Below are 13124 nucleotides of genomic sequence, written 5' to 3'. Positions count from 1 at the left end.
TTAGTTAAGTCCCACGTGTTATAGTGAAGGTAGAAAGCCTTTGGTGGACAATAAGATACAGGGTACAATTAGCAGATCTTATCTACTCCATCAACCACCCATTACAATCGCCAACTGGATGTACAAAACAAAACTATCTTTCCTCCAAAATCCTCCCCTCTTCCTGACTTTGTTTTTGTTGAGTGTACCACCATTCTTTCCATTACCTGGGTTCTCAGTTCCAATCATCTTCCACTCTTCCCTCTCCTTCCCCTGCCCCCCCCACCTTCCTGGCAATGAGGGTTAAGTGACTTGCCCAGGGTCACACAGCTAGTAAGTGTCGTGTCTGATGCTGGATTTGAACTCAGGTCCTCCTGAATCCAGGGCTGGTGCTTTAACCACTGTGCCACCTAGCTGCCCCCTTCTTCCCTCTCCATTACCCTCTGCCCCCCACATACAAGCCAATTGGTACGTCTTGTTTATTTGGCCTCTGTGACATCTCTCAAATCTTTTTCTCCGTACCCTTACCCTCACTCCCTTCTGGCCTCCATCTCTTTTCACCTGGACTATTGGGATAGCCTCTGAATCCCCAAATGTAGCCTCCCTCCCTCATCTCCATTCCACCCCCCATAAACTACCAAATTGATACTATTAAAGCATAGGTCTGACCGTGTTGTTTCCCTCTTCGAGATATCCCAGTGGTTCCTCGTTTCTCCTGGGATAAAATACAAATGCCTCTATTTATTTGGCTTTTAAAGCCGTTGGCAGTTCTGCTCCAGACTTTCTTTCCAGGCTTATTAGACCTCACCCTCCTTCACACACTGCAGCATCCAACAAAACCGATTTACTTCCAGTTTTCCACCCACGATATTTCATCTCCCGGTTCTGTGTCTTTGCCCCCCTATGCCTGGATTACCCTCTTTCCTCAGCCTTTCCTCATAGAATCCCTATCTCTTTTCAAAGCTCAGCTCAACTGCCACCTGCTATGGGAAGCCCATTCTGACCTCCCCCAGCCCGGGTGCCAGTGCCCCCTACCTAGGAATAATTTTGTATCAATTTCGTATTTAATTTGCTATTTATATATTGTTCTCTTCTCCCCCCCTCCCATGTAAGTTCTAGGTGATTCTTTTATTTTTATCTGTGTCCCCATTCCTCCTAGCCTATCCGGTGCTTGGAACACAGTAAGTACTTAATAAATGCTTGCTGAATTGAATTGAATTGCCTGTGTAGGATGTGCCAGGCTCTGCCTTCCAGGTAGGGGAAACACTGCTAACAAAAAAAGGCAAAGAAACAGGAAAATCCTAGGGGTGCTCCCCAGGGACAGTGGGGGGCTAGAGAGAGAGGGGGAAGTAACATTGAAGGCGAGGTTGGAGAGGTATTCCGGAGAGCACCGAACACCAGGCTGAGGAGTTTGGGTTTAATATTGGAGGCAGTTGGAACCCATTTTGTGTTTTCCAACAGGGAGATGACAGTTTCAAACATGTTAATCTAACAGCCTTTGTAGGAACAGGCTACAGAGAGAATAGAGGGGGAGGCCAGGAAGGCAGTTGTTGCAATGATCTAGGTGAAAAGCGAAGATCTGTAGGGGTCTGGGTATCAGGAAGCTTGGGTTCCTTAGTCATCGCTTAGATTCTTTATGCAAGGCTGAGGCAGTTGATGTTCTGCTAGGACTCAGGGTGCAGAGAGGGAATCTACTGAAGTCTTGTGGGAGTCAGGAATTAGGGAGGGAAGAAGGTATTAAAAGGATACTTCAGAAGAAGACTGGGCATGCTTTGATGACCAGACAGGCAGCAGGATATACTTTTTCTTTTTTATTTTAGTGAGGCAATTGGGGTTGAGTGACTTGCCCAGGGTCACACAGCTAGTAAGTATTAAGTGTCTGAGGCCGAATTTGAACTCAGGTACTCCTGAATCCAGGGCCGGTGCTCTATCCACTGCGCCACCTAGCTGCCCCCCAGGATATACTTTTAAAAAAATAGCATCGGACTTAGCCATCAGAAGGCCTGGGTCATTGTGGATAGCAGGTTTTGGAGTCAGGAGAACTTCAGTTCAAGCTCTTCCTTCTGACACATCCCAGCTCTCTGACCACAGGCAAGCAAGTCTCTTAACCCAGCAGCTCTCTAAAACTGTAAGTTACAGATTACATGTCCTTCTGAATTGGAAGGGAGCTTTCACACCAGGGGGTACACCTCACATTCAAGCACACAGCTGGAAAAAGCACAGGTCTAGACCGCATTCGTTGTTAATAATTCCTTGCCTAGGTCCCGGCCAGAAGTCTTCATCCTGAAGAATGGACCAGAGATGAGGAAGTCTGGAAAAACAGCCAATTTTGAAGGAAAGTGAGGAGGTCAGTTTTGGACATGGTGAGTTTGCAAAGTTAACATCCTAAACTCAGCTCTAGGGGAAACTGAGTCGAGAGAGATTTCTCTCTCTCCTCCCAATCCACCCCCAGAAAAGTGAGAGGGCCGGCTAAGCTCTCTGGTCTCCCGGGTCTTTAAGTCCCAAGGGAAAGTGGGAAAAGAGTCTCCCAAGGCTCTGCCCACCTGCCCTCAAGAAGCCTTCCTCGGCCAGTTCCTCTCCCCCCTCCCCCGTCCCTCCTTTCGCTCCTCTGGTCTCGCTGCTCCCCCTGGCGGCGATCGGTTGCCATGTCAACCAAGGGAATCCGGGGGGCCGGCGGGGGGAAGGCGGCCCCCGCCCCCCGGCTCGGCCCCGCTCACTCCGCGCCTCCTCCGTGCGCCTCTCGGCCGTTCTCCCGTCTCGGAGCCCGAAGAGTGTGTGTAGGTGGGGAGAGCGGGCAGGAAAGGGCTCAGCTTGCTCGCTGTCCCCACGACGGCCAAGACCTGGGGACGCCCCGGGTGTCCTGGCCTAGGGTGCAGAAAGGGAAACTGAGGCACGGCTTGGGCGGCAGACGGGACGCGCTGGACGGCTCCCTGTCGGCGAACCGAGGGCTCGATTCCAGGCTCCCAGGCGTCCGGGCTCCTGGGCCCAGACGTCACTCTTCGCTTTCTTCTCCCCCGCACTTAACGGGGGCGAGGGGAGGTGGGGACTGGACCCCCCGGGGGAGGGGCCGCGGCAGGGCCTGGTGACGCACCGTGACCCCCCCACCCCCACCCCCCCAGCGGGCGGGCCCGGGTCCGGGTCTGGGGCGGGGCCGCGGCAGGTGCGCCCGCGGAGTAGGCGGGCGAGGCCGGGCGGCACCTCCCCGTCCCCCCCCCCTTTATAACGCGCCCCCAGCCCCTCCCCTCCAGGCTCCCCCCATCGCCCCCACCCCCTCTCGGTGTCTTCTCCTCCTGTCTCAGCCTCTCCTTCTCTTCCTGCCCCAGCCAGGGCCTGGGAGAGGAGGAGGAGAGGAGCTAGCGTCCCCGGGCCCGGCTCTGGCTCCGGTTCCCGGGGGCGGCTTCCCCCGCCCTCCCCTCCCCGCCCCCAGCCTCGCGGCGGCGGCGGCGGCGGCGTCGGAGAAGCCGGAGCCGAGAAGGAGGAGGAGGAGGAGGAGGAGGAGACTGCGGCTCGCCCGGGATCCTCTCCGGAGCAGCACCACGGGCTAGCTGCCGGGTCAATGCAACGGGACGGGCCGCTCCGCGCCCCCGCCCCCATCCCGGGGCCCCGCCTTCCCGGCCCCGGAGGTGTTAGTAGTGTTGGCGGCGGCGGCGGAGGTGGTGGCGGTGTTGGCGGCGGTGGCGGCTCTACAGCCCCAGCAGCCCCCGTCCTCCAGGGAACTACAAGTCCCAGGGGTCCTGGCGGCGGCCGCAGGGCGGAAGAGGCGGGGCCCGCACCGCGGGGCCGGAAGTGGCCTGGGAGGCGGAAGTGGCGGGGCCGAGGAGGGGGCTGGAGCGTGGGGGGCGCGGCGGCCGCGGCAGCAGTAGCGGCAGCGGCGGCGGCGGCGGCGGCTGCTGCAGCGGGGCCCGGGCCGGGGCCAGGGGCAGCGGGGGCGGCCAGTGGGGCGACGGGAGGCACGGGCGAGGCCGCCATGGCCAAGCAGTATGACACGGTGGAATGCCCCTTTTGCGACGAGGTGACCAAGTACGAGAAGCTGGCCAAGATCGGTCAGGGCACCTTCGGGTGAGCGCCGGGCTGGGCCAGGGCGGGGGCAAGCTGGGGAGGGGCTGCGGGCTGGGGCTTCCCGAGACCCCGGACCGTAAGGGTCCTTCAGGGGCCGGCCGGAGCTAGAAACCGGGGCAAGATCAGGGTAGCCCGCGGGACTCTGGGGAGGGGCAGGAGCGAGGCCTAAGCGGAGCCGCGGGCCTGGGGCCCAGAGACTATATGGGGGCACCGGAGGGACGGGGGACGGGGGGAACCGCTCGCTGGGGAGGGGGCCGAATCTGGAAAGTTAGTAGCCTGATTATAGAGGCTGGGGCAGGAGGCTGAGCCCTCCTTACCAGCACCCAGAGGCAGAGGGGGCTCTTTGGGCTCGGTCTTGGACTCCGAGGCTGTCCGACAAGGGAGACCGGAGGGCTTAAGGTCCGGCCACCGGCGTGAGTCTGCCCGGGACCCTGGGGGTTAAGGCAGCTTGGCGAGAAACGTTTTTGGGGAAAAGGAGGTTATGGAGAGAAGAGAGGCAGGCGAAGGGACCCTCAGGGAGGGCGAAGGGGCTGCACTTTGGGGGAGAGAGCCTTCTGGTAGGGGAGGAGCTGAACAAAGGAGGCTCAGAAAGGGAAGGAGATCCATAAGTGAGGGAGAGTTTTAAGGTAGAATTAGGGGTAGATCTGAAGGTGTGTCTTTTTACAGTCAGGTTTTTCCTTTTTCTTTTTTTTTTCCGTTAAACTAAGAGCATGGTTTGGTGGCAAGAACAAGGGCCTGGAATTCAGAAAGCCTGCGGGGTTTTATTCCAGTTCTGCCACTAATTCATAATGTGATCTTGGGCACACTCCCTCCCCACTTTCAGTTTCTTTATCTATGTAGTGAAAGGTTTTTAGACTAGATGACTTCTGAGCTTCTTCCTGCTCTAATAATTGGTGTAAGAATTTGGCATAAAGGGTAATTGATGCTTCTGATAAATTCTGGGAGATGGTGCTGGGCAGAAAAGGAGCCTGAATTAACAAATGTGCTACCCTTTGGCTTGTAGTGAAGTCTTCAAGGCCAAACACCGACAGACTGGCAAGAAGGTGGCCCTGAAGAAAGTGCTGATGGAAAATGAAAAGGAAGGGGTAAGTGAATGGAATCTGGGTCCTAAGCTGGCGGGGAATGTGAAACCCTAGCCCCATTATCCTCTTAATTTGTTTAGCCTGGTGTCTGTGGAAAGCCTTAAGTCAGCCTGGAGTGCTGCAAGGTTGATTTAAAAAATTTTTGATACTATAGGACTGAAGTGTGTAGGTAGGCTCCCTTCATAGATCCTTCTAAGTACTTTGATTCTTCACACCTGTTCCTTTATTCCTGATTAATACAGACAAGTCCATTTAGCACCTTGTTAACATTTTCCCAACCTTTTGTAGTCCTAACAATCTGTGAACTTGCTACACCAAAGTCCACCTATTAATGCGGTATACACATACAACCACTCTATCATTCTCCTTCCTGTTGATACTCCCCATCCCCTCACCCCTTAAAAAGGTTTAGAGTGAGGGTGTGTTAGGTAGGGCAAGAATTCTGATGCTTTAATTATATTGATAAATGAATATTGGCTCCTCTAGGGAAAATTTTATTCCCACCCTATTAGTCTGTTAAGATTTATATAAAAAGCTTGTGAAGAGCTCAATTTCAGTGTATTTGGCTAGCAAGAAACTAGGTTGTCAATCCCAAGAAGGAGTAACTCAGAACTTTTATCAGAAAGGATTCAACTATGACATGGTTTCACTTACATATGTTTACAGTAGAAGGTATAAGTTTACAGTAGAAGCGTAAGCACTTGTGTCTGTGCAGAAGGAGGTTATTGTCAAGAAACCTTTATTAATTACCTGTTTAATTCCAAAGAAATGATTCTAGCACTCTTGTACACAAGGTGGAAGGATAAAGCAGTGAACTTCTAGATTGTCTTACTTAACTTTTTATCTTGGCCAGAAACTAGCACAGGGTTCTTGACAACAGGGATAGACCTTTAATGGATATTTGTTAAATTGGACACCAGGAAGAAGTTTGAATTCATCAGCACTGGAATGGCTGAGTTGAGATAATTCAGTTTCATTTGGTAAAGAGCATTCAGCTTCAAAGAGCAAAGCCTTATAAGTGCTTTGTTGTGTTTGACTGTCACCTTGAGAATGAATTAGAATACTTAAGAATTCTGTAATTCCTCAGATTTCATTTTCCAATTTTAGTCCAGGTGTCTGTCTGATTTTGAGCTTCTGGAAACACAGATCTAGAATTTTAACATTTATAAGATTGGTACTAGAACTTGTGTCAGATGATTTTGATTCTTTTTTTTTTTTTTTTTTGGTGAGGCAATTGGGGTTAAGTGACTTGCCTGGAGTCACACATCTAGTAAGTGTCAAGTGTCTGAGGCCGGATTTGAACTCAGGTACTCCTGAATCCAGGGCTGGTGCTTTATCCACTGCGCCACCTAGCCGCCCCATGTCATATGGTTTTTAAGGACTTTTTATCTAATTCATATTCCTCTTAACAGTTTTGTAAGGATGAAAGAGCTTTCCTGAAACTAGACCTCTAGTTGGATGGATTGTCTTGGGAGTAGGGTAGAAAATATTTTTCTTTTCCTTCTCCCTACTCCCCATTCATTCATTTAGAAAGTCTACCTCTCACTTATGAAAGAGGTGGTACTTGAGCTGAGCCTTGAAGGAATCTTTCTGTTCCAAGAGGTATATGTGAGGAAGGGTAGCTTCTACCAATCAAGGATGTAGAGGTAGGAAATGGAATGTTATGTAGTTAGGAAAATAAAGGAATAATGTGAAATCATCTTGAAATATGGGTTGGAACCAGCTTGTTAAGGGGTCTAAATGCTAAATAAAAAAACCTATATTTTATCCTTGAGACAGTAGAGCCACTCAAGCTTTTTGAGCAAGGAGGTGATATACTGTTAGATCTGCATTTTAGAAATAAATCAGGGGGCAGCTAGGTGGCGCAGTGGATAGAGCACCAGCCCTGGATTCAGGAGTACCTGAGTTCAAATCTGGCCTCAGACACTTAACACTTACTAGCTGTGTGACCCAGGGCAAGTCACTTAACCCCAATTGCCTCACTTAAAAAAAAAAAGAAAAGAAAGAAATCAGTTTAGCAGCTGTTTGGAAGATGGATTGAAATCCAGCTTCTCTGTCGTGTTACCTTGATCCCTTATTTTTTTCTCTTTTCTCCTGAATAGTTTCCCATCACTGCCTTAAGGGAAATCAAGATTCTCCAGCTTCTCAAACATGAGAATGTGGTCAACCTAATTGAGATTTGTAGGACTAAAGGTAAGTTGTGTTTCTGTGTTCTTGTAGTTTAAGGTTTGTTTCTATCTCTGTGTGTCTCTATTTCTGGAAATTAAATCATAAATCTTAATGATAATTCTGTCTTGAAGTACTGGTCTGGATTTTTCTTCCTTTGGGTGCTTTTTTTGTCTCCCAAATACTGTTTCTTTTGATTTTTATTCATTTGTTTATTTTGCTCCTTTTGCACCAAAGATGTCCATGATGCACCTGGTGCCCCCCAGATAGTATGGTCAGCTAGTTGGTAGGAATTTTACTGGCAGTAGGCAAGAAGATTCTTCTGACCATTCTGTCATCCCATCTTAGCCTCTCCCTACAACCGATGCAAAGGCAGCATCTACCTGGTGTTTGATTTCTGTGAACATGACCTTGCTGGATTGCTGAGCAATGCCCATGTCAAGTTCACTCTGTCGGAGATCAAGAAGGTGATGCAGATGCTGCTCAATGGCCTCTACTACATCCATCGGAACAAGGTGAGCCAAAGGGCCCTTAACAATGACAGGAAGGGGGCAGCTAGGTGATACAGTGGATAGAGCACTGGCCCTGGAGTCAGGAGGACCTGAATTCAAATCTGGCCTCAGACACTTGATACTTACTAGCTGAGTGAGCCCTGGGCAAGTCACTTAACTACAATTGCCTCACCAAAAAAACCAACAACAACAAAAACATTCTGAAAAGGGATTTATAGGTTTCATCAGACTGTCAGAGGTCCAACACAGGAAAGGCGATTTATTCCCTTTTCTCAAAGCATATGCTAAATAAGTGCAGGATTTTTGGTGGGAATGTACTAGCACCTAAGGGGATCAGGAAAGATTTTATGTAATAGACACTTAAAGAGGCAGAGGGAGAGCTTTCAGACACAAGGTACCATCAGGGCAGAGGTACCACCATGGAAGGTAGTGTCGTGTTGTGAGAAGCAGTTAAGAGTGTATGAAGGGAACTTGTTTATAAAGGCAGAAGAGTGGAAAGAGCCTGGTTTGGGAGAGCTTTAAGATACCAGCCTGAAGCATTTCTGTTTGATCCTGGAGATAGTAGGGAGACACGAGTTCGTAGAATAGTGGAATTACCTGGTCAGAATTGTTATTTGGGAAAAGCATTTTTTGGCAACTACATGGAGGATGTATTGGAGAAAGGAAGAGACTTGAAGCAGGGAAACCAATTAAGAGGCTATTTTAATAGTCCAGAAGAATGGTGATAAAGGCAGAGACTGCTTTATATTGTGGTGAAATTCCAGTGGAGTGATAGCTAGTGCTATAGGAGTTCAAAGGAAGGGAATGTTTTTTTATAGTGGGCTGGGCTTTATTGGAGAAGGCCTAGTGGAAGAGGTTGACCTGGCTCTTGAAGGATAGTTAGACTTTTTATGGGAGAACTGCTTTCTAAATGAGTGATAACTATATAAGCAAATACCCTGTGGGTTCTTTTTGTTTCTAGTCTCAAAAAGTCTATTGGTTTGAAGCGGAAGTCTTCTTACTACTACCACCCCCTTCCATTAAAATGCCCATTTTTTTCACAAGGTCAAAAGTTCTTCTGTGAGAGATGAAGAGGAATAATGGTATCTAGGAGCAATAATCTTATACTTTGATTTCCCATGAGCCCTTGTCCCCTGGGCACATTTAGGCTCTAACCTCGTTTTCTGTTTGTGTGTTTTAACAGATTTTGCATCGAGACATGAAAGCTGCTAATGTGCTCATCACCCGGGATGGGGTTCTGAAGTTGGCTGACTTTGGTTTGGCCCGGGCTTTCAGTCTGGCCAAGAACAGCCAGCCAAACCGCTACACTAACAGAGTGGTGACCCTCTGGTACCGGCCCCCAGAGCTGCTGCTTGGTATGGTCTCATTGGGTGTAGAGTATGGGGATGCGGGGTGTTGTGGGGGGAGTGTCCAGGTGAGTTGGTGATTCTGTGGAGCAGATGCTATGGCCTTTGGTATTTGAGAGCACCCTTTCCCATAGCCCTAGAAGCTGTGGTACAATGAGAAGAGCACTGGGAATCAGAAGACTTGGTTCTAGTCCTGACTGTTCCGCTAATTTAGGTCTGTGATCTTGCTCAAGTCATTTCTCTAGGGCTAGGTTTCCTCTTCTGTAAAATGAGGTCAGACATAACTGTGGTGCTTTACATATGTTTTCTTATTTGATCCTCACTACCCCTATAAGGTAGATGATGCTATTATTCCCAATTTGCAGATGAGGAAACTGAGGCTGAGGGGTTAAGTGATTTACCCAGGGTCACACTGCTAGTAAGTATAAGGCAGAATTTAAACTCAGTTCTTTCTGACTCCAACTTCAGCACAGTCTACTGTACCACCTACTTGTCTTGGGAGAGTAGAGCAAGGAGACTGGTTGCATTGAAGAGACTGGGAAACTGACCTAGTTCATCTATCTTTTTCTTTTCCCAGGACTTCTGAATGAGAGGTAGAGGGTTCCAGGTTGCCTAAGCCCATAACTACAATTGTCCCTTTTGCTTTTGTCCACAGGAGAACGTGACTATGGCCCTCCAATAGACCTTTGGGGTGGAGGCTGCATCATGGCAGAGATGTGGACCCGTAGCCCTATCATGCAGGGTAACACTGAGCAGCACCAGCTGACCCTCATCAGTCAGCTCTGTGGCTCCATTACCCCTGAAGTAAGTTCCTCCCTCCTCACCAACCCCATAGTCCTTGGATCTTGCCTTCTGTAATCTGATGACTGCTACCTTCTTGCCCAGTACCAAAACATCAGTCACCTAAAAATGCAGGTGTACTAGCTATACTTGCATCTGAGGCTCTTGGAACACCTGTGTCTCAGTAGCCTTTGTTGGCAGCAATGGATGTAGGTAAAACCTGTCACAGTGCCACCTTGATTCCCAACTGGATCCACTAGCAGATGAAGCCCACTTAATTGGAACATAAATTAAAAGTAAAACAAGTCTGCCCCCAGAAATGTTGCCAGTCCTCCAGATTTTTACCATGTTTGTTATTGTCAGTGACAGCTGAAAACAAAAGCACCCTTACATATATTAAGGACCTGATTGTACATGGCTCTGTGCAGGGTGATAGACATGGAAAATTTGGAGAGACCCTGCCTTTTTTAGAAACTTTCAAAGCATTAGGACTGGGGTGGCCTTGAGGAGCCCAGTAAGACGAAAGGGATCTGGCACCTGGCATGGGGCAGAAAAGCTCCATGCTTACTTGCCCTCTGTGCTGTGTGGACAGCCTCAGGCCCATAGCTCTCCTCAGTACTAAGAGGACAAGCTTTCTCCTTACTCAAGCAGGGGCAGAGATGACAAGGTGACTTCATAATTTAGTTGAAAATAATTGGATCAAAATTCTAGGTTTTGGCCCATTTATCCTGTTGACACATAAAAGCCCACCCTTCCCCCACACTAACCATGGAAGGGCTGATCTCTCCCCTGTAGGTGTGGCCCAATGTGGATAAATATGAACTGTATGAGAAACTGGACCTTCCTAAAGGACAGAAACGCAAGGTAAAAGAGCGGCTCAAAGCCTACGTTAAGGATCCTTATGCGCTGGACCTGATTGACAAACTGCTGGTGCTGGACCCCACCCAGCGGATTGACAGTGATGATGCTCTCAACCATGACTTCTTCTGGTCAGACCCCATGCCCTCAGACCTCAAGAATATGCTCTCCACTCATAGCACTTCCATGTTTGAGTACCTGGCTCCACCCAGACGGAGAGGCGGTGGGCATATGCCCCAACAGCCAGCCAATCAGAGCCGCAACCCAGCAACCACTAATCAGACAGAGTTTGACCGAGTATTCTAAGGTCACACACAAGATTGGTCCTTTTTGGGGTTGTTTTTATATATATATATATAGATATGTGGGTGTGTATATATATATATATATATACACACATGTAACTATTATGTTGCTGAGATTATGGGGCATTTTTAATTGTTTCCCATTGCACATATATATTTTTTTAAACTTTTGCTCCAGGCATCAGGGATCCCAGCTAGCATTTAGCCTGGACTGGAATGGCAAGCTAGCTAGTAAGGATGGAGCTAGGACTGATGCAAAGACATTGCACATCTGGCTACTTCATCCCCAGGACCCACATTTCTGGATAACACTTGATACTGTCTGCCCCTCTAGAAGAGATTTCCTTTTTTTGAGGGGAGCAGGCACAGAGAATCTCCGGGTTGTCCTCTTTCTGGGTCATCCTAGAAATCCTACAGGCTTCTCTTTCTTCCTCTGTTAGCCGGGGATTAGATTATCTTGGATAGCTTTGGAGCCTGAGTCTTGCCTATGGAGAGTGTTCATCTTGACTGATGAGAATACCAATCCTCTTTGAATCCCATGGTCCTCCTGACAACCCCCCACTGGGTATTCTGGGAGATACTCTTCCATGGAGTGAACCCCTGGAAATCCAAAGGGATCAGTTGGGTCTGATCCCTCCTTGATCCCACTGTAACTTGGAGGGCAGAAGAACAATTTTGGTTTTCTTTTTAGAAGAACTGTATCATGTTAACTTCTGTTTGATTTTTGCTTTGGTAACACTGGTTATAATTAAAAGTTGACTTTTCCTAGCTGGCTGACTATTCCGTGTTTCTCTGGCACAGTTGTAACTTTCACACTGTCCTACATGGTAGTAGGCTTGCAGGCCCTATTTGTGACCTCAAAGGCATCATGGTGAGGTAGAACTAGCTCTGGGTCAACTCCCTACCCGTATGCCCTGGACAACTCACTTCACCTCTCTTCGTCTGTTTCCTCATCTGTCAAATGCTTGATACTTTACAGCTAAGCCCAACAAAAATGGACTGAAGTCCGTTGGAGGGAAATTGGAGGAGGGAAGTTCAAAGTAAAGGTGGCAGCTGTGATTTAGGGAGATGGGACAACAATGAAGCTGGTCATGAGAAGGCAGAACTGCTTTTCCCATCTGATTTTGCTCTGTATGATTTGCCAAGAGAAATGATCTTCATAAAGGATAGAACAGCAATCACTAATTGAGAATCAATAACTAAGATAAAGGTGATAGAACTAGGCTACCTTGTAATGAACTCCATTGTAGCTTGCTGAAAGACCTGGAAAATGGAATGACTGAGGTGCTGTCATTGGTCTTTGGAAGAGAGGAGATAGGAGATAGGAGAGGCTGCAGATTAGAGATGGGTAAAATAAAATATTAGGTTCTGATTTTCAAAAATGAGGAAGAGACCACTATCTGCAAAATGTAGATAGTCCAGTGAGCCTGTCTTCAATTATTGAAAATTCTAAAATATATTTAAAGATCTAGGAAAGGAGGCAAAGATCCCAATAGCCAGCACAATTTTGAGAACAGGTCATGGCAAACTGTTTCCTTTTGAGAGGAGGGGTGGAGAGGGGAGTGGCAAGATTACAGCTTTTGGATATATCAAAGTGAAACTCCGAATTATACCAATGGCTCAGCAAAGCTTTTGCCAGTCACTTGTGGTATCACGGAAAAATGGAGATATGACCTGGAAAATGGTATAGGAGGGGACTCAGGTGATTGAATGGCTGGTCAAAAAGCACTTTATTGGTCGATGTCATCTTGTCCCTGGAATCTGTGTGCTTGACTCTGCTGTTGAACATTTTTATTGATGACTTGATGAAGATATAAATGGATACTTATTAAACATAAGGCTACACAAAGCTGGGTGGGATAGCTCACATGCCAGGATGATTTTTTTTTTTGCCAGGATGATTTTAAGTTAGAATTTTAAAGTATCCTGACAGTAGGACATGGGGCAAAATAGAATATGAAAATTGAAAGGAATAAATATAAAGTCTTAGACCTGTGTTTTAAAAAAAAAAAGTGATAAGTACAAGGTGGAAAAACA

General features: G+C 48.1%; 1 protein-coding gene across 1 annotated transcript; it reads left to right on the top strand.

Moving 5' to 3' along the window:
- Positions 1–3356: 3356 nt before the first annotated feature.
- On the top strand, positions 3357–11847 carry CDK9 (cyclin dependent kinase 9). The gene is made up of 7 exons (XM_043987980.1): positions 3357–4038; positions 5042–5123; positions 7223–7313; positions 7635–7801; positions 8982–9153; positions 9800–9948; positions 10720–11847. The coding sequence occupies exons 1-7, from the start codon at positions 3536–3538 to the stop codon at positions 11086–11088; spliced, it is 1533 nt and encodes a 510-aa protein (XP_043843915.1). The 5' UTR covers positions 3357–3535; the 3' UTR covers positions 11089–11847.
- Positions 11848–13124: the final 1277 nt, after the last annotated feature.

The sequence above is a fragment of the Dromiciops gliroides genome, chromosome 2, assembly GCF_019393635.1.
Source record: "Dromiciops gliroides isolate mDroGli1 chromosome 2, mDroGli1.pri, whole genome shotgun sequence".
NCBI lineage: Eukaryota > Metazoa > Chordata > Mammalia > Microbiotheria > Microbiotheriidae > Dromiciops > Dromiciops gliroides.
The sequence above is the reverse complement of the archived record's forward strand: the minus strand, read 5'-3'. Positions and strand labels throughout refer to the sequence as shown.